This window comes from Ammospiza caudacuta, chromosome 2, assembly GCF_027887145.1.
Source record: "Ammospiza caudacuta isolate bAmmCau1 chromosome 2, bAmmCau1.pri, whole genome shotgun sequence".
Classification (NCBI taxonomy): domain Eukaryota; kingdom Metazoa; phylum Chordata; class Aves; order Passeriformes; family Passerellidae; genus Ammospiza; species Ammospiza caudacuta.
The window spans coordinates 95,194,935-95,216,803 of NC_080594.1; the positions used below are offsets into that span (position 1 = coordinate 95,194,935).

Sequence of the window (21,869 nt, forward strand, 5' to 3'; positions counted from 1 at the left end):
CTTGCTTTACCTGATCCTTTCAAGTAATTGCCCAGTGACAGACTACCTGTTAATTAATACACTTGAGATTAGTTATCAGCCATTCAGACTCACTGAGAGTGAGCCAAGGAGTACGAGTGACAGCAACAGCCATATGAAAACAAATGGATTGTTTTTCTTCTCTTCACAGTGCTATAAGAGTCCTCTCCCAACAAGAGAGGTCAAGGAAAGAGGACAGCGAGGATAAAAAGCTTGAATTGATGGTTACATCTGTTCCCAAAATCCCATTTGCAGATGGGAAAAAGCTCCATTTCTGCATTGGCACTCCAACCGATCCCATAAAAGCAAACCAAAACAAACCCAGGTCACTCACAGACCACACTAGAGGTTATTTTCTGAAGCACCCCACATCTGTGTTCCCACCACTCATCTGCCATGGGGCAGGAACTGCTGATAGTCCCACACCAGTGAGATGTATTCTAATAAATCTACCATCTATACAAGCAGTTCTATTAAATATTAATGTCTATTCATGACTTTATTATATGACCTGAAGAATATAATCATGGTAATTTTTTTTCAATGCTGCTGTTTCATTTTGGGGCCATTACATTTTGTAATAAGACAAAACACAAGAGTTTTTAAAGCAATATCAGATGTTTTTAAATAAAGGTAGATTTAAAAGAAGTGACACTCCTTAGAAATATTTTACTTAACTATTCTGTATTTCATGAGTGATTAGCACATTATGTTGTGCAGAGAGTTAAAAATTAGTCAATGAGTCTTCCCACCACTCCCACAAGTCATGTAAATACTCTCACATGTGAAAGCTGAGATGGAGCAGGTGACCCCTGTCAGATCAGGTAACAGCATCTGTTGCACTGTCAGACACAGGATCTATGTCTCGGCTCCAAGCCCAGACTCCCTCCTTTCCAGGACAGCCACCTAACCCACTGGGTAGAGCGTGCTCCCAGATCACTATCATGACTTGTACTCCTCAGACAAAGATCACAATTCACAGCATTTTTATTTTTGGCTGCTGCACTACAGCACGGCTCCAGGAAGAACAGCCTCAGATACCTGATGCAAGTACACACACCGATATGAACTTCTTACTTACCAGCACCAAGCTGGTACCAAACAGTGGGCAGAGAGTCCACTGCAATATGCTTGGCTGACCAGATACTTCTGTTAGTAGTGGCATGGGCTTGGTGTCACCTGCAGCACAGCATGCAGGAAATAGAACCCTCATTATCTGATTGATAATAAATGATGATAAAGCAGATGGGAACACTTTCCAAACATCCATAGAGAGGGAGAGGAAGTTTTATAGCCTTCCTTCAGAGATTAAAACCATGCAAAAGAGGACCTACACCCTTCTTCAGATAGGAAACACTCCCACCTAGATCCACACAATAAAATCCAGGAATCTGATACTTTGGCAAGCTGGCTACTTCAGATAGGAATCACTCCCATCTAGATCCACACAATAAAATCCAGGAATCTGACACTTTGGCAAGCTGGCTACTTCCATAAGAAAAAAGAAATACAAAACCAAAAAATCCTCCGTGAATGTAAAAGAGGAAAAACAATGACATATATGACATGTTGGTTGTGCTTGTTCTCATTGTCAAGAGAGAGAAGAACTACAAATCCTTTTATTAATCAACAATGACTGCTCCAGAATCCCTTCATGTTGTATCCAACATGGACAACCACATTTTAACAGGCCTTTGCCTTCAGAGGAATCAGTGAAACCAGTCATTCAGGTGAAAACCTAATACTAGTTTAAAAACAATTTAATTTCTTAGATTAGCAGTCATCCTCCAGGCTCCCACCCAGATTATTCCTTCCTAGCCTTAAATCTCCACGCCCCGCAGTTACATTTAATATAGAATCATGGAATGGCCTGGGTTGGAAGGGACCTAAAACATCATCTAGCTCTAATTGCTGTGCCATGGGACACTTTTCAACCAGGCTGTTCAGAGGTCCATTCAACCTGGCCCTGAACACCTCCAGGGAGTTTTTTTCCAGATTGATCAAGATGTAATAATATCTGTGGCTAAGAGCACCAAAATAAAGCACTGTATGTTCCAATCCTGTTATCTTTCAATCTTGACCAACAAGGCACACCTTCACCTCCCTCTTTTAGAGACCAGTGTCTCAAGACTTAGCAGCACACGTGAAGGAAAAGTACATACAGAGTGTTTGCTGTGGAGGAGCCTTGGAACCTGCCCCCCAATCTGCTGGAGGGACAGAAGCCCAGAGTGCCTCCATGGAACTTGGTCTCAGGTGTCTGGTTAAAAGGTGTTCAGGCAAAGGTGATTTTTTTCCCTAGCAGTTCCATTCTACACAGCAAGCTGGGCTGGTGGGCACCTGGGGAAACACTCTTCAGGTAAAAGAGGGTTCCAGCCAGTAACCAAATGGCTCTTTATGTTAGCACTCTATTTTGGCCTGTGTGCATAGGAGAAATGTTTGCTCTGTGGTTATAATACCTGAATTCCTTGCTGTGCATTTCAGAGAAGAGCAGAAAGAAAGAGCAAAAGCACTGAAGCAGAAAACCTCTCCCTGGCTTTCATGATCCAGCTTAAAATAGAACCAGAGAGGAAAACTGTGCTATGTGGGCATGCATGTTAGCAAGAAGACTTTAGGGCAAATTTAAGCTCTATTAAAACACAAAGAAGCAAGAGCCCTCCTGAGAAAACCCTGGTGGGTACGAGAGTATGTATTTATAAATGCAAAGAAATTCATTTCAAATCCACTCAAGCTCAGCACTCAGGTTAATTCTCCCTCCCACTTCAGCATGGGATGTGAGTTACAGGCTCCAGCCTGCAGAATGGAGGAAAACACTGTGGGAGAAGCTCTTAAAGGATAGATACAAAGTCATTTGAGGTTAAAGACTCTGTTATCCTAGTTTTATGAAACCCAGAGAAGGAAGCTACAACTGTAGCTTAAATATACAAGATACTGCAGCTGCTTTATAAAGCATGTGCAAATGTGCAGCATAAGGGTGGCAATGTTCATGGTAAAGGATATTAAAGTCTGGCAAGTTCAACATTTAAATACAATTATTAAACATATTTTTCCTTCAAGGGTGCTGTACTTAGCAAAAAGCACAGCAATAAAATAATGTGGCATTCAGCATGACAAGAGCTATCCTTGTAGGCTCATCCTTAGTATAATGCAAATGGATACTCTCTCAAAAAAAAACCGTAGCAAAATACACCTCGCATCTGCAGCTGCAGAATTTACAAATTTGTGGAGTTTTGAAGACATGGAGCAATTTGATGCATAATCTGCTGGCTTCTCGTTTGGCATACTAGCCTATGTAAAAGCTCCATTAATTTTCTTCTTCAATTCCTTCTTGATGTTTTTTTCAAAGAATGAATGCAAAAGAGGTTTCATTCTTTTTGAAGTCATCAAGAACTCAAGATTTACAATTCTGTCTGGTTTACATCAAAAGATTCCAAGGACTAAAATTAGTTTATACACCCATTACACACACACACACACACACACACACACACACACACACACACACACACATCTATGTTTGTATAAATCCATTCTACTAAGCAGCTTGTTCAATCTTCACACAGCAACAAAACTAATTTTGAAACTGCAAACTGCTTTGGCAATTTTTTAGCTTGGATGCTAAGTCATCAAAAACGGTCCCTACATGATATCCAAACTTAAATTTAAGCAAGTACAACCAATCAAAAATAATGGTCAGGAAACAACAATAAAACAAACAATTATAACTTCCATCCATGAAGAAATACATTCTTTCCATTGAAAATGATCATGTTGGAAAGTACAAATAGTTGCTGGAGCACCTTAAAAGAAAAGGATGCTGTTCAGGCAAAAGGTTGAACCCTGTACTATCTTTCAAAAAGATAATGCCTGGAAAAAACATAGGGAAAGCTGCTGAGAAATTCCATCTCAAAAGTACACTTTGCACTGTAAGACAGTAATAAACTTCAAAGTTTTGAAGACTGCACATCCTTCACACCAGATATCTAAGAAGTAAAACAAAAGGCAAAAGAACATGTCAGTAATTTTTAAGGCAGAGTAACACCCTACCAAGGATGGTACCTCTCTCGCCTCCTGACTACTCTTAGGGGCTTTCCCCAAAGCCATGACAGAAGCCTGGCCACTGAATGCAGTCATCACACACCTGTTTCAATTTCTAATTTAAAAATTACATCTTTGCAGTGTTCTATGAACTGAATTTTAATCAGTTTATGCTTTTTTATTTACATGTCCTTTCTAAACAAGCTCCTCCACAAGTCTTTAATCATAGGCCTCTCCTTGGCTGCGCTGCAGGGTTTACCAAGGTTTCTTGTTTCAGAGAGACACAAAACCTGGACTTTTTTTCCAGGATTAATTCAATCACACAGGAGTTAGTAGTAAGCACTTTATTCTGCAGTATTTAGTGGCAGTTTCCTCTGCCCACAGCTGCAAAGCCAACAAAGAAATGGATGTGACCTTTTTAACTCCACAAATAGCAGCAGGACTCAGAGCATCAGTGCCAAAACAGAGATGCTGCTATCCAGGAGAAGAGCACCTCTGGCTTGGGGCTCAAGGTTTCTGCAGAGGTGGGAGATTGCAGTCTGATGACAACTGAAAACTGTGATTAAAGATGGAAACCAAATCACTGCTGAGCTTGGCTAGAAGGCAGGACTAAAATTTGGAAATATCAAGAGGATGAGATCCATTTTTATATCACCAGTGGGACTAAAGGAGCAAATGAAGTAGGAAAAAAATGGATGTGGAGCTTAGTGGCAGCAGAAAGGAGAACTCAACAGTGGGTAATAACAACAGAAATACATTATGAAAGCAGCACAGGAAAAGGAAAAACAGGTTTATTATATATTCTGTAACATAGATATTAGTAAAAATATTATTTCAGTAAGCAAGGAAAACCAACAGAGACCACTACAACCAATGAAGTGTTTTGCCACAACCACAAATATATTTATAGCCAAAGTATAAAATAAAACTTTGTCAGCAATAGGAAACCCTTTTAATGACTCTTAAAGTACACAGAATCTTTTTTTTTTTTTCCAGATGAACAAGATACTTGGGAAACAGAAAAACTTTCAGGTCAAAAGTTGTGGAAGAACCGGTTCCAAAGAAAATATCATATGCTCCTGTAATGCTGATGAGCACAGATAAAGGCTACAAAACTATTTATTACAAAGCAAGGAAAGGAAAATTTGCAGAAATCATCATTTCCAAAAATCCATAAAGAGCAAACAGGACAGTGAGCCAAGAAGAGAGACCTGTTTTGATGTGAGGCAAAATTAAGAGCTAAAAAAATATTCATTCCGTCACATCTCTAAAATAATCAATTGGGGCGGGTTTGGACAAGTAATTATGATATTTCAGTACTGAAGGATTACTCATAGCTTCAAATGGAATAGAAAAAAACTGGTTATAAGATCATATCATTACTTGTCATCTTAGATTGGCAAATATAAGCAAAATTCTTCAGAATGGGCTACCAACCTGAAGTCCTCCTTACACTGCATAAATCTGACCCACACTGTTGTGACATCACACTTGAAAATGGTAAAATCTACATAACTGATAGGATAAAAATGCCACAGTCTTCTTACTTATCAAGGCAGTTTTGATTTTGACTCATGATTTGGAATTTTTGTGGCCTAGGCGTGCACACTGCAGCAAGCTGTCTGTGGCTGTGCAACCCACAAAGTCCCCACACATGGGAAAAGTGTGAAAAATGAAAGCAAATGCACTGAGCAATCCTCAAAGGTCACCATTCCCCCCATTTAAATATTTCCAAAATGGTATCTCAATTTCTCCCATTGCCAATTCTTTCACCTTCCTGGGCTTCAACAAGCTTCACATTTTCCTCAAGACAAGAAGATATTTAATACCAGCAAAAGACAAGGCCATTTTCCACTGATCAAAAAGGAAAGAAGCAGAAAACAGACTGACTCCTTCTGGAAAGGCAACCAGGAGAACTGCTTTTGCTTCTCAACCGAAATTCACTTCCTTCAAAGAAAGGAAGTCTCACCACATTGAGAGAACAAAATACCCCATCCCTTGTACTTAGCAGCACAATATTCTTGGTTGAATCTAGTCAGTGGAAAAAAGGTAAAGCTCACAGGAGTTGCTTTCTGTGGAAAGACATATAAATTACACCTGGCCTTTTTATTTTGTAGATGCAGGATTTTAAAGAAACTATTAACATATTATTTTAAAAGGCAGCGATTTCTTTAATCAGCCACTTCTATAAAATAGGATTTAAAAAAACCCTAAGTCTGCAAAGAGCTGTTGTAACATCCACAAACAACTGCAGCACAGCAGCTGTAGCCATGTCCTGTTTCCAGTCTCCAGGATCCAAACAGGAAGCCTATGTCCTTACCTGATTGAAAAAGCAGCCAGTCCCTGTGATTTTAATCAACCTAAAGCAACATTCTCCTTTTTTTCCAGTCTCCTGGGATGCTTCCTGGCCCATTCAGGGAAGCAGTGTGGAGGACAAGCTTTTTAACAGCAGCATTACCCTCATTTTCCACATTACAGCCAGCTACCTGCCCTGTTACTGTATTTGCTTTGGGCCCAGGTGTGACAGCCCAGGCTGGCTTGTGGCGTGAGACAACAAAACCCCACCTCTGCCAAGGGTGGTTTAGGAGCACCAGCCTCTCATCAGGCTGGATTTTTCAGCACTCCTTTAAAACCTTCACACTATTTTGAGATGAGCAATGGCAGAAAGAGATGCACCAGCCATGTAAGAGATGTAATTATGCAAACTTATATAAACTTGGCAGCCCACCACATCAACTTGCCAGCCTCCACCAATTAGGGTATCACAATTAACAGAAAGCAATGCTTCTGGGGTCCCCTGCATCTGCTGCTCTGGGAAAATGCCTCAACCCCAAGAGGCTTTTGAAACAGTTTTGTGTTTCTTCTCCTTTCCATAAGGAGAATGAAGATGTAAAGAAAGATGAAACAAAGGCCAAAGAGCAAATTCCACCTGTTCTGACACATGCAGCAGCTGAACTAATGCCCATGAATCTAACAAGAATAAGACACAACAGAGACACAACTCCCAGCTTTTTTTTTCTGCTCTTCCTCTTGCTGACTCTGAAAAAAAATGCATTTATTTTCCACCAGCTCCTGCCTTACCAAGACTGTACCTGATTAGTTCAACATAATTTGAACTGAGCTTTTACCCCTGTATTTGCACTAAGCGAAGAAGCACAAGGCATGTGGATCAAAGGTGAGAGCACTCTTTGTAGTTCCCTGCTCTGGCGTGGCAGCAAATGAGGCCCCTTCACTTCAGGTCTCATCCTACAGCCCATCTTTGAAGTGTTTAACAGTGTATTTCCAACATGACAGTTTTTATGTCCATTGCCAAAAGCCTCCATCTCTCCATGCTCAAACACAGTGTGTCCTGTAAGTGCTGCTGTTTTCAGCCCCACACTGCAGCACTTCAGCCACTGCTCAACACCTACAGACACCTTTCCAGGACACAAAATGCTCAATACCATGGATGGCAAATGCAGATACCCATCCAGTTCAAAGGATCAGCAAAGAACTAAATGTATTCCTCAGACAAACAGAACAACAGCAAAGTGATATTAAGAGTATTAAAAGTACCCCCACTTCGCAACAAGGATTTATTTGCTAAACTATATTTTTGAGGGAAGTTTCAGGGCAAGAAATTGAAATTTTCTTTAGGAAATATCTTGTACACACTTTTTCACAGCATTTAGGGGAGTAAGGTATAAGGGACCCTCATATATTCCATTTATTCCCCATTCTGACTCTGGAAAAGTGCATCAGTTCTCAGGATTTTTTCTTCAATGGAATATCTTCCTCTGTGCTATGAACAAATTTGAATATGTGTTATATATAAGCTGTTTCAAGTCCTTGCTGTTACTGGCATGTAATTCTTTAGGGCACAAAAAAAATTTGCACATCTTATTTTTAATAAGTCTATTTTATTAACTAGTGAAGAAAACAGCAGCTCAGCTACAAACAAGTAACAGCATATTAGTATGTTAGCCTCCACAAACCAACAACAAAAAGCCTTGACTTCATTGAGCTGATTTCATGTTTTCTTCTTTGGGCAAGCAGAAAGAAGCTGTCATTGCACCTGAGTGGAAGGAAAAAACTCAGTTCTACTACGAGCTTGCCCAAAAGCACTTGCATCTACCTGGCACTCCCTGGCAGCTGAGAGGTATTTAGCTTCAGCCAGCCCCACTGGGGTGAATTCACAGGCATTAAAGGTTTACAGGTGCAGCCAGCAGCAGTTGGCTGATAAAGAGCTTGTGCAAATACCCCTCTTGCAGGGAGCACTTTAGAGCAAGCACTGTGCTATAAACCAGCAAACAAAGTTTCTCCTGAAGCCTGAATGCTGAGAAATAGATCTAATGTAAGCCTGTTCCCATGTGTGGCAGCAGTTCCACCAAAGTTATTGCCTCCCAAGCAATAGCAGAGATTGGCAGCTAATCAGTGTATTTGTGGTGTACTCCACAGTTTGGCACACTGCAACCCAAAGCCTACTTTGTCACGTTTTCTCTGGTTTTATATTATTGTTTTGTACCACATTGCCTCCTCTCACTTGCTTAACTGTCGTCACTGTGCTCTAAAACATGTCCCCCCACAAAGCACCGATGCCTTCTGCAGGCTACCAGAGCAATCTCTGTTTTTTCCTTTCTAAAATAAACATGGTCACATAGAGGAAATAGTTTTAGAAAAATTTAAACTATTCAAGATTGAACAAGGCCATTGTTTGCAGAGGAGACTTCAGGGCAGCAGCATGCTACCATGAGTGTGCTATAGAGCATCCACAAAAGTTCTGTGGACCACAAGGGTTTGAGGCTGGTGTGCAGGGACAGAGCATTCTCATTGTTTAAATGTAAACAATAATAATAATAGGGTTTTGTAACCCAGAAAAGGAAGCAAACTAATGTGGAAAACAGTTGTTATTACTATGTTTATGACTCCTTGTTCCCAGAAAATATGCTGGGTTAATTTGTAATGCTGAAGGGGATAAACTGAGGTGACCTGAAACTGGGCAAATGGCTGAAACCCCATCTGATAAGATGGGCTTGGGAATACCTTTTCTCTTTTCTACACTGGAAGCATGCCAGAGTGGAAAACACTGGGAGAACGATCCATAGCTCTTGTGGCTGTAAGACTTTTATCCTTGAAAAAGAGGACAGACAAATCCCAGCTCTTGGATTAAACACTGCCAAATGGTGGCTTGGGCACCTTCAGGGAGAAAGCTGTCGCCTGGGTCCAAGCACATGATCCCCAAAACAACCTCCTGACACCTCAAAACCTAAGGTTCATTACAGATTTTTCCAACACACCCAAGTTCTCTGCATACAGTCTGATTTGTATTTAGACAGCTGAATATAGAAAGAAATTTCAAGGACTGGGCCAAACCCCCAAATCCTCCTTTTGGCAAAGGTAAGGAAACAGGCTTTACTGGGAGCCACTAAGACAGTTCTTATGTTTTTAGGCTTTAATATTAAAGGTAGATACCAGAAAACCTCCTTTAATACTTCTAGTGAATGTAGCAGTAGAAGTGGTTTTATGCTAAATTGGAGGTGTACATTACTCATACCTGGGAGCATGCTAACCAGCTTAGAAAAAAACTAAAAAACCCCAAAAAACTTGAAATCTTGAATTTTTTTTCACAAAGAATTGGACCCTAAAATAACTCTCTAAAGGCAAATGACAACATCTGCAAAAATTATTATTACAACTTACCTTGCAGACAAAGAACATAATTTTCAATAGCTGGAAGTCAGAAAAAAAAAATCAGAGACAGAACCAAGGTCAAATGCTATCAACCAAAAGGGCAAAAGTTTACACTGAAAGTAGCAGACATCACCTTTACTTGCATCTGAAGTCCTTAAACAGTCTTTGATAGCCATCATGGTAGATGACACAAATGCACAGCCAAGTTAAAATGTCTGAAAACACTACTAGAGATTTGGTGGTAGAAGCTGCAGAGTTTGAAAGGAGTCTTGAAGGTGAGCTGTGTTCTCTTCCAGAAGGACATGTCTCGAGTTTGTTTCAAAAATGCAGCTACAACAAACAGTATTAGAAAGGTAAAGTTTCTCTAATGTAAAAGGATAGAGACAACATCTTGAATTCTTCATTTCACATACTACCTCTCTTTAAAAACACGTATTAATCCCTATCCGCTTTCTCATATACACCTTTGGAATCCACCAAAGATGGTAAGAATTATGTGTTTGGCCAAAGCAGAGAAGAAGTTTATTTTTTAATCATGATGTCTTAGGAATTAGAGAGTATTCTGCTCCACAGACTCACTGCATGAAACAAGTTGCTTGTATTTCATGAAAGAAGACAAAACCAAAGGCAATATATATTGCATTTTTCCTTCAAAAAAGAGCCTGAAAAACAAGTTGCTCCTTCCCCAAAAGCCAAAAGACAGATAAATGAGTTCTTCCATTATCTCTCTGCCACAGAACCCTATAAACTATATATCATGTAATTCTAAAGTGATTTTTCAGAGAAATAAATCAAGAGAGGAAATCATTCAGAGAACAAAACCAAGCACCTATGGTTTTGTTCTCTGAACAAAAGCAAGATTTTGTTCTCTTTTTGTTAAGCTTGTCCATCTGAAACTCCTAATGGTTCTCAGACTACAGCCCTCTCCACATTTAGATTACGGTAGGTAATTCACACATCACAAGAGCTGTTGTAATCCAGGACAACTCTAAGAGGAATTTTCATGAGAATTGTACTGGACTCAATTTTTAGAAGTGTACTCTCGACTAATTGCTCACACCTGAGATTACAGCTTCACTCCCTCCCAACTGCTCCACCAACTGCTGTGGTTTGGTAAGTGGACAAAACTCCTTACTAAAAGACAACCACAAGCCATTCCCACTGAGTCCTTCAGGATCTTTGTTTAACTTGGTTCCTGGCCTCACTTTTTTGTGACCTCTATTTACAAAAGCTCCAGAGTTTACTAGAAAATTTGAAGTTACAAAGGAGGGTAAGACTGATAATAATTAGATGAGGCTGAGATTCACTGTATGCTGTCAACAGTGTAAGTGGAAAAACCTCATTTTTTTTCCACCTGGGGGTAAGAAGGGAGAAGAAGCAGTCACTATAGAAAATTTCCAGGTCCTCACTTAGTTCTTTGGCCTAACTCCAAAAGGAAAGAATGATCTTACTCAACAGCCTAGTCCCTCACATTGAATTGTGAGCAAGTTGACAAACTCACAGTCAATGACACCAAAGACTGCTGACAGATACTAATGAAAAGTAAGGAGATGTGAAAACCAGAGCTGTCAGCAGCCCTTGGCCATTATTTTCAGGAGAAAAACACCAACCAACAAGACTGAAGAAGGTTTCATGCCATACCCGAGTTCAAGTGCAAGAAACAAACTGTGATGCCAGATAAACTGACTGCTGATTAAAATAAAATCTTTTTTAGGATGTTTTTTAGATCACTGAGCAAGAAATAAAAGACATAAAAGTTGCACTGATCTCCGCTTCCTGCTTTGAAAGAAGATGTAATGGCTCCAAACTAAGATAAAATAAATAAGTAAATACAAGAGCTAGCTTTAGTCAGGAAGTGCTGGAAACCTTACAATAAACTTTGGTCCTTTTGGTTTAGGTTGCTTCAGCACGAGGCTGTGTGTGTTCAACCTTTTCAGGTAGGCTTAACCTCTGAGGTTAATTGGAAGATCATATGGGATTTAGTTAAACACTGTAAGCATACGCAGTAAGAGGAAGTAGTGCAAACCATCCTACTAAGCACAACTTCAGCAGAACTAAACAGATTGCAACAGTACATGAGATTGGCAACTCCTTGTAAGAACAATGACGAAGATAAAGGGAGTAAATAAAGCTACATCCTGCCTCCAGGACTGGTTCTGCCCAGAGAGTAAATATCTACTTGTTGACATGTGGGAAAGCAAAAGTCTAAGAAAAGCCAGTCATTTTAACTCTAAAGTATTGAAGCAAAGTCCCTCAGATTGTTGATCAGGGAAACTCTAAGTTCTTTTTTCCACTATTGTATTTTTTATTTTTTTCATATATTCTTCAGTGGCCATGAAAGCAGGAAAAATATAAATTCCTACTGTCTCACTGCCCATTATGGTATAATGTCATATACAGCTACTGCCTGTAATTAAATGGGCTTTTAAAATAGTACTAATGGTCAGGACAACATTTTTCCCCCACTTAAAGAGTCAAAGGCACAGTTAGATTTCATTTTCTGAGGATTCATTTTACATATATGGAAGTAATGGAATTATTTTTCACTTTTTTTTCCACCATTCACATCTGCAACCCTTAACGTCACACAACAACAACTCCTTAGAATAGGTCTGTTCCCTGCAAGAAAACTCAAAGACAGCTTAAATCTTAGCAAACAGGGCAGAAGAGAGGCTGAAGAGGTCCAAGGGATCAGGCTCATGGAGTTCAGTGTGGATCTACAGAAGAGAAGCCTAGAGGCACAGTCTTGTATTGCTCCCTGTTCTGTGTGTGTCTCTTGCTCATTAGAGAGATTCTCAAAAGTCTTTGTTTTCTTGGAAGAATCATCATCCAGGAGCCTAAAAGTGGTGGTCTGTATAGCAGTAACCCAAGAAGTATTCCTTCCTTATTGTGCATACAGCTGGAGAAGTAGCATTCTGTCCTCTGAAATAAGGCACCAATAATTTGGAAATAGTAACTTTTACAACAGCACAATCCAGAATGTTCTAATTGTATTCAAATCACTTCTTTAACATAAATAATAGGACATAATAAGTAGTTTCAGAAATCTTGAGTGGGACCAATCTCACAAATTTGCTGATAATGTCATGCTTTTTAGATATTTCCGCTTTATAATGTCATGCTTTTTAGATATTTCCACTTTCTATCACAGCATGCATCTTATTGTAAAACACAATTCTCTAATCATGCGTTTCCTTCACTTTTACTTTTTAATACAAACAAATAAAGATTTTAATTTTTTTTAAAAGCTGAAAAAAGGGTTAAAAAAAAAAAGAAGCTAAGGTTCCTCAGATTTATAGGATAGGTCAATACAGACACTTAAGTGAAGGAAGAAAAACATTTGCCAGTGTTGCTGAATTGGTCTCTGAATAGTAATAACCTCTTTATCAGAAAACATATACTGAACACATTGCTATTAAATTGTGTGATGATGCTGTGAAAATAATTTCAGGAAATAAACAGTTCACTTTTGATGGACAGCTTGATTGGGACCTTTTCTGTCTCCACAAGGATGTCAGCTATGACTGGTTTTGCTGAAGTGCTCATTTTTCACCAAGTAACTTGCCTGAGCCAAATAAATCAATTACCTACATCACAGTTATTAAATGCTAATAAGCTTGAGGAATGCTGTCTGAAAAAAAAGTCTATAAAAACCTTATATGAAAATTTAAATTCTAAAATTCCTGATGCTCTAATTCCTTTGGAAAAAGGAGTTTTAAGTACAAACCAAATACTACCATTTACCACTCAGACTCTCCAATGATGGGTTTTCTATGAACAAGGTATTTTCAAGGATGAATGAGCTAGCAAAGTTTATACTAAGATTCTTGAAATACATGGGGGGTTTTGACACACATAAAACATGTTTAAAATGTTTTATTAAAGAGCACAGCCCCAAGCCACACACCTTACACACCCCTGACTTAGCAGACTACACAGGTCTGTTTACATTTACAAGATCTAGGAGTTAAAAGTTAAGCCAACTTACCCTGCGCTACAAAGTCCAGCCATGAACACCATTCTGAGAAAAAATAATAACTCTTCATTTCTGCTACTGAAATTCCTCTCTGATCCATCATCAGAGAAGAAAGAGGTCCACTTTTCCCTTCCCCTGCTCAGAACACACTGCCCTGAGAAGGTAAGAGCTTTTGCATTACCTGAACTTTGTTCCATAAATACAACAGGTGGCACAAGATGACTTTACAAATATATTTTCTCCCACTAATGCCATTGTTCTTGTAATTATCTCTTATAATTATAGTGTTTTCCCCTCATCACCCCACCCTGAATATTTACAGACTGCTGATACACCCAGTGTCTGATACAGTATATATAAGCATAAGCCCTTAACATATAGTTGTTCGTGCTAGGCTTTAACAAGGCAAAGCAAAACTGTTTTTCATGCAGATATTCACAATGCTATCTGGAACTAGTCATACTGAATTGCTCACTCACAGGTCCAGTTTATCACCTCTGCTATGGAATCACAACTAACTCTTCTCCATCTTTCTGATCAAAAAACTGCAAGAGTATTTCAAGCAGGACAGGTCAATCAAAGTCCCAAGCACAGAAACTCAAAATATCAAACGAACCCCTTTTAAACACCTTTGCAGCCATCAAACAGAGGCATGAATGCAGCAAACAGTAAATACAGCCTCACACACCTGGACCTATCTAGTGTGGGGACTAACAGTAATGAAGTTGTGGCAGACTTTAACACTGACCAGAAATGCTGGACCAGTTTTTGCACAGGCTCCAGCCACGCTTTGGCTACACTGAAGCTTTCAGGTACTTAAATATTTCTGCTATTTTTGTGTGTTCAGTCTGACATTTCCTGCATCCACACATTTTGCTAGCCTGTCCATAAACCAACTCCCTCTCCCCGTACAAGAATGCCCAATATCCCACAGAAATACTCATACAGCTTCAGGAAAACATGTACCACATCTGCATCCCCTTGGCTGATAAAGATGATGCAGAGGTGCTGTTCCTCTAGACTCTTCTTCACTCTTTGTGGTGGATTGTTCAGTTTATGGATTAAGCAAGCTCTGTCTGACCCAATACAAAAACCTATGAGACAGCCACATTGCAGTGCTGCTCTCTGTGCCTTTTCACAGAACTTCTTTGGATTGGAAGGACCCTGTGACACAGACACTCTCCTCAGCCACCCATTCATCACACTCCTAGAACAATACACAACAAATCCCATCCTAAAGCTTCAGCATCATTGTCAGAAAACCAACCTGAATCCAGAGTGAAAAGATGCAGACGACAGAATGCCTCCAAAGATACTCCCCATCCATACCAAGCACAGCACAGACTGAAGATAGATGTCTCTGGCATCTCCCCTTGCCAGACCTGCTCTACAGCTCTGGGTTAAGCTGACCTACTGTTTCCATTTGCTTAGAGAAGGCGAGAAGAGGGAGAATCTCAAAGCACAGTCTGTGAGCCCTGTGCTGGGATGCCCTTCACAAAGGGCCACAGCACCCTGGAAAATCTCCCCTGCTGATGGGAGACGGGGAGACTTCTCCCCAGAGAAGTGCTCAGAGCCACAGCTTCCCAGGGCTGAAACCCTCCACACACCCACAAGTGCTGTCCCACCTGTTGCAGTCAGAGATGAAGCAGCACAGAAGGCACAGTCAGGGATGGATTCAGAAAACACAATGCTGTCTCACAGCACTCACTGTACCAGCCCAGGCCCTGCCTGTCCAGGCAGGAGGAGCCACATGGCACCTGGTCCCAAACGTCTGCATTCCAAAGAGCAAGTGTCACCAGAGCCTGGGTCAGCCACGGTGAGTGGATCCAGGAACACAGCCTGCCCTGAGTAAAAGACACCTGCACAGAACAGCACAACGAAGATTAGGCCAAGCAGGACAGAGCCAACTGTCAACAAGCTGTAAGTAAATAAAGTCTGCTTTGTTAAAATGAAAATAAAACAAAGATGGATTTGATGAAGTATGATGACTCTGGAAACCAGACCAGCTTCCCTTATTAAGGTAAATAAGGTAATGCAAAATCAATATATGAACTAGGACATTTATTGCTCAGTTAAACGTTTCTATATGCTATATTAAATATTTTAACATGCAGGGAAAGGATGAAGTGACAGCAAAGCACACATGCTCTCAGCAATTTCCAGAGATGCTAATGAAGAGAGAACCAAGCCTTGTGAGATTTGGCACAACAGGACAGAGCAGCTCAACTTTGTCACAAGAAGAGAGGTGCATACATCATGGGATTCATAGAATCACAAGCACATTTACTTTGGAAATTCATTTTGCCAAAATTGTGATTTCACCCAGCATAGCTACAGGACAGAAATGTTCTCAGGCTGGAATACCTCTCCCTTTCCACAGTGTGAAACTTTGATCCACCTTCTGTGTAGCATTTGTCTGCAAGAGCCCCTGAAAGCTGAGGTTTGCTACCAGGAAGGCGGGAAAACTCCTATCAGTCCAAAAGGCCAGAAACCACCTTTGACCAAAACAATGGAGTAATTCTTACTGGATTTACAAGGGTAACATTAAAAGCTTGTAATTGCTTTCCTACTGTCAACATAAAATGGGTAACAGGAAGGAAAGGAAACAGAATTTTTGCATACTTGAAGACTTCAAACAGAAAAGGCTGCCACATGATCAAAAAGAGTTTTGGAATAATAATAAAGATGGGTGGGAGACAGAACAGACAGCTTCTTACAGAAACATACTATTTTCTGACTACACACACACACCTCTAAATAGTGAAAGGAAGATGTAAGGCATGATTGCATAGCATTATAAGATTTATATTAAGGATCTTGTTCTAAAGGAAATTAGGCAAAAATTAGGAATATTATCTGTTACAATGTGGTCAATAAATGGTGTTCAAACAAATTTGTGATTTTCTACCATGTAGTCAATGCTTTGCCTATACTTTGGATTAGCTCCAATTCATTAATGAATGGCCAGCAGGTGCTTGAAACTCACAAAAACATAAATATAATAAAATATTTGGTGAAAGTAGTGCCTTTCATGGCTACACTATGGATTTAACTGCAGTGTGAGTGCTACCAAGTGATAGTTGAATCCTAAATGAAAGTAAGACTGAAATTTGAGGAGACCTTGTTTTGTTTTGCTTTACAAGATGGCATTCCAAATGGTTAAAATACTACTAAATTTTTCCTGATTTTTCTTTACTGTTGTTAACAGCAATTTACATCAAAACTTTTTCTAGTCTCAGCTGAATAGAATTAATTTCTAGGTTTTGATAATTTACTAGTAAGCACTCCTAAAAGTACCAAATCTTGGCCTCACAAATGCCCAGAACTGGTAAGTCAGGAAAGGTGAAATCTCTACATTTCAGAAGTTATAAAAAAATTTTATTAAAAAACCCTTATAATTTTAATTCCAAACACAATAGATAACAAAAGACTCAGTAAGCATAGGACAAATGAAGGTGTAAGGAAATAAAATCACCAGACAGGTATTTTTCTCTTTGTATTATTTTTTCTAAGAGTAAACGTCAATAACAAATAAAGGAATACTGAAAAGCCTTTAAAATTACCAAAGGCAGATTAGTTTATGTTGGTGTCGATTTCCAAAACAATTTAAAAAGAAACAAAAAAGTTCCTTTTCTTTTTTTTAAGGATCATATTAGGTCACTATGCATAAAAGAAAACAATAAAGTTTTAATTAATTACTGAAAAATCTACTTCTGCTTATCTTAGCCAGTCAGGGTTAACTCATTTCAGAGAAAAAGAAAAAAACCCCAACAAAATATAGCTTTACTAAACAAAAAGATTATGTAATTATCAGTAGCACTAACACATACTGTATGAAACAGATTTTGAGACTTAGTAACTGGTAGCAAAGTCCTAAATTTAGTACATTACAGATGTGATCAGAGGCTTCTTGATTTTTTAAGTACAGTTATAAATATTTTCTTCTGCTTTAATAGGTATACTTTTCAGGAGAGGAATACTGAAGCAATGTTCTTCTAGAATATAAAAGGAGGGCTGATGTAAAGCTTCTAAATATATGTTAGATACTGTCATACACTTGGAAATGCAAGTAAAAACAAGGTATAACATTTTTCTCCAGTAGATACTGGTGACAGAGAGTAATTACTATAATAAGTAATACCCTAATATTGATAAAGATTTGAATTTTTTAACTGTAACAGTTGCTGGATCCCTATATGAGTACACTTTCAGGGAAAAAAAACCCAAACCACTTGTTCCTGCAAGAATCATCAGTTGAAAGACATCAGTAACACAAATCCTAGGCTGCTTACTGCTCATATTCAGCTCACTCACATCCTGCTCCAGTTTAGTTGCAACATTCCGTGTACACACACATCACACTGTAGGATCACGTATACATTCACCTCACCAGAGCATATTTGATGTGGGTTATTTCTTGAGTGTCTTCTGCCATGAGGGATTTGGAAGAATCTTTGTAGGATCCTAAAAGGACTTTCATGTCCTTCCCTTAAAAGGCGGCGTTGAGACATGGGTGTATCTTCACCAAACTATTCAGCAAAGGAAATAAAAGTTCTCCTCTTTAGAATTACTCTCTTCTAACACAGTGGAAAACACTCTAATTTTGTTTTTAAATGTCCATGGAGTGTAAAATTACTTTGTCAGATTCAGATGATACCAAAAATTATGAAAAAAGCCTCAGATTTAAAGTCCTGGAAGAGCGTTGCAGTTACTGGTATTGTATATGCTTTTCTTCAGGAACCAATACCTAGTTCCACTAGAAAGGAAAAAGAAAGATTGGTTGCAGTTAATGCACTGAAAATACCAAGATGTCTTCTGCATGAAGCTGCAACACCCTCTCAGTTCCTAGCATGCTGCACCCAGTAGACAGGACATCTTGCCAACAGTTTCAGTCTACTTTCAGTGAGATCAGTATGAATAAAAAAGTCACAGCTCCTCACACAAGCAGGTCAGACTAACAAGTGACATTTTAAGAAAATTTAAAAAAGGTGCAAAACTGTCTCTATTTTAGTGTGTTATCCAAAATAACTATATCCAAACTAACAGCCCTGTGCTGTTTAGGATGAAGGAAAGCCCCCTCAAAACATCCAGGTTGCCAATGCCCTCCAGCCACACAGGGAGATCCAGTCCCAGTGCTCATCCCAAGTAGCTGGTACAATCACAAATGTACAATCACCTCCTTCTTCACATCCTTCTCCTGAACATGAGGGATGTCCAGCTGCTGCAAAGAAACTCACAAGGTTTCTCCTGAAGAAAGTCAAGTTGAATGTCTTTGTTTTACCTTTACAGTCTTGCTCTGCACTCCGAAGACAGAAACCTCACCCTGGCACTTGCTGCATTTCCTACTTTGTCTCAAGCACCTGGTCTCCTTCAGGGACAAGTGCTATGTTCATGCTAGATTAGAAGAAAATACCATTGTGAATTCAATGCTGTCAGTTGGAAACTCCTCTTCAGTTCATTTGCCCAAAGTCACACTCCCATCATCAATCCAACTCCTTTTCCTCCCCCTGCATTTGCACAGAGGAATGAGCCCTTCAAAGGCAGAGCTTGTTCCCAGAATATGAGAGCAGAGAGGTCTTATGAGAAAAACCTAGGTCTTCCTGGGAGTTAACAAACAGCTAATAGGAAGGAAGGGAGGGGAAATGAATCCCAGGCTTTCTTAAAACATATCAGGAAACCCTACACTGTCTGCTCCCCCTGTCTCTTTCAGTGCAGGAGAGAGGAAATTGATAATGCTGCTTTACTTGGCAGTCAAAATTTTCCTCTCAATTCTGTTTAACCATGTCCTGTATGGCCACAGATCTGCCACTACCCAAATATATACCAAATATACACCAAATGTATGTTTATGCATATCACCCTGAAGAAGAGCTTTAAAATATGAGGTATTATCTATTACTCTGAAAGCAAATTCAAACAGAAAACTTTAATTAAGTCACATTGAAGTAAATATTAAACACCCTATTACAGAGTATTAGTTTGCATACACTGCGTTGACAGAGAATTGTTACAATCCCAGCAGGAAGAGGTTCAACTTTCAACATGAAATCATGGACAAATGTGACAATCTTGAAATGTGACAACCAAGAAAAAGATTGAAAAAAAATTAAGAACAGATGAGTTTCATGCAAACATCACTTGTTTTGCAAATTGATTATATCAAGCAGATGGACCACTTCATCTTGCAGCTGTGCAACATGTTCTGGATCAAAGGGTTTTCAAACTTAAGCACCCAGAAATGGACAGGAAGGAAGGATAGGAACAGCCTAGTGGTGGAACTCCACCATGATACACATTGCCACTGTGTTGTATACTCAGGGTTCAAAGAAAAGGTAAGACACAGCATCCATATTGAACAAAATTCTGCATTTTCTTGTGCTGCTTTTCACTGGGGGCACAAAGCAGTGGGTCTGGCTAGATCAAGGGTAACAACAACATCCACATAGACAGCACCACGATGTGTTCCTTGCTGAGTTTCCCATTGGAGGCACCAAATGTGGCCAGGAGATATCTGTGGCCATTTGTCAGCCAGCAGGGCTTCCCTCCCACCTGGCAGGATAACCACTTGTTTGGGGCTCTTGGGGCACATTGGCCTCATGACCTAAGGACCTGTTCTGACAAATCAAGTGGGATAAGGATGAAACTACACATCTTCTTTCAGCATCAAAGCCTCAGTAGAAAATGAGACAGATAGGATAAGGGAAAATGGCCTCAGGCTGCAGTAGGGAGGTTTGGATTGAATACTAGAAAATATTTCTTCACAAAAACATTTGGCAGGCACTGGATCAGGCTGCCCAGGGAAGTAATTTAGTCACCATCTCTGGAGGCATTTAAAAAGACATATATGTGGCACTTAGGGACAAGGTTTAGCTGTGGACCCACCAGTGCTGGGTTAACAGTTGGACTTGATGATCTTAAAGGTCTTTTCCAACCTAAATGATTCTATGAAAAGTGACCCTTAGTCCCAGTGCTGTTTTACGTGTGTGATGACACCAGCGGCACATGGTGAAAACCTCACCAGCAACTCAGGTAGAGCATTGTTACAAGGAAAAAGGATGTTCTCCTTTCTTTCTTCACATATCAAATGCATGCAGAAGATTTATGACTCAAAACTGTAAAGTTGGTAAGTACACACAATCCTACTGAAATCTAGCCATTAGCTACATCCCTGTCCGCAAACAAGCTTTTAATCTTCTTTCAAGCACTCAAATTTGTGCCTAGAAGCAAAGAAATTAATCACAACAATGGCAATGGTAGTGCGCAATCAGAAGGAAACAGATGGTGTAATGCACTGTTTTCCAAACAGCAGCAGCTTCTATCTCCAGGAAAATAATCTGAATATTTTCCCTTGCTGCTGGCATTACTATAACAAAAGCTCCTATTTGAAGGACATCTCTGCTCTGTACAGCATCAGCAAATTACCTCAGAATTTATAGACAGCGATATTCTTTGAGTATTAGTTGGCAGAACCAACTAGACTGTACCTATCTCTCCTTTCACATCACATAAACAGTAACATTCAGTGGGTAACACCCCTCCAATTATCTTTAAATGACTGCAGACAGCCTGATGGAATCAACACGATTGTGGCAATGAAATAGGGCTTATTTTTCTCATGCTTCATTTCCAGGTCTGCTTCTGACTGCAGGCAGAGTGCTGCACATTGACAAAGAAGCAGCCACGCTGACCTACAGCTGTACATTCTGTGATTCCTCCTTTCCCAGGGACCTGCAAAATACTTTGAACAGTAACTTCAAGTTTTCTTGGGAATCATTAAATGAAAATGCCATCACTTTCTTCACCACTAAATGTTCCTACTACTCCTTTTGATCTTTTTGTTTGCACAGATGCCTTATCTTTACAGGACATCTCAAATGCCCTACTGTGATTTTCCTCCAAATCCTAACAATTATTTACAGGCCCTTCCTTACATCCTCACATTTGATGGGATGCTGAAAGATACACGCTAAGGAGCATGTATCCGTCCTAACTGTACAGAGCAGCAGGCTCTGGCACCAGAATCATCACTGTTCTAGTTTTTTCTAAATTTATTCCATTTCTCCACACTTCTCCATATCTCCTAATAAGCCACTGCCCCTGGTGTTGCTATTTCTCCTACTGTAGACCATGTTTTTCAGGAAAAAGAGTACATCTCACAGACTAGAAACGT

General features: G+C 39.6%; 1 protein-coding gene across 6 annotated transcripts in view; it reads right to left on the reverse strand.

Moving 5' to 3' along the window:
- MCF2L (MCF.2 cell line derived transforming sequence like) overlaps window positions 1-21,869 on the reverse strand; it is a 145,301-nt gene that overhangs the window by 77,624 nt on the left and 45,808 nt on the right. For 2 of the 6 annotated variants that reach the window (XM_058800629.1, XM_058800631.1), the window contains exon 1: window positions 18,090-19,225. The exons of the other annotated variants lie outside the window; for them this stretch is intronic. In XM_058800629.1, coding sequence (XP_058656612.1) covers window positions 18,090-18,210 — 121 coding nt within the window. In that variant the 5' untranslated portion in view covers window positions 18,211-19,225. Of the gene's footprint in view, window positions 1-18,089; window positions 19,226-21,869 lie in introns of those variants that run through there. 6 annotated transcript variants of the gene reach the window in all.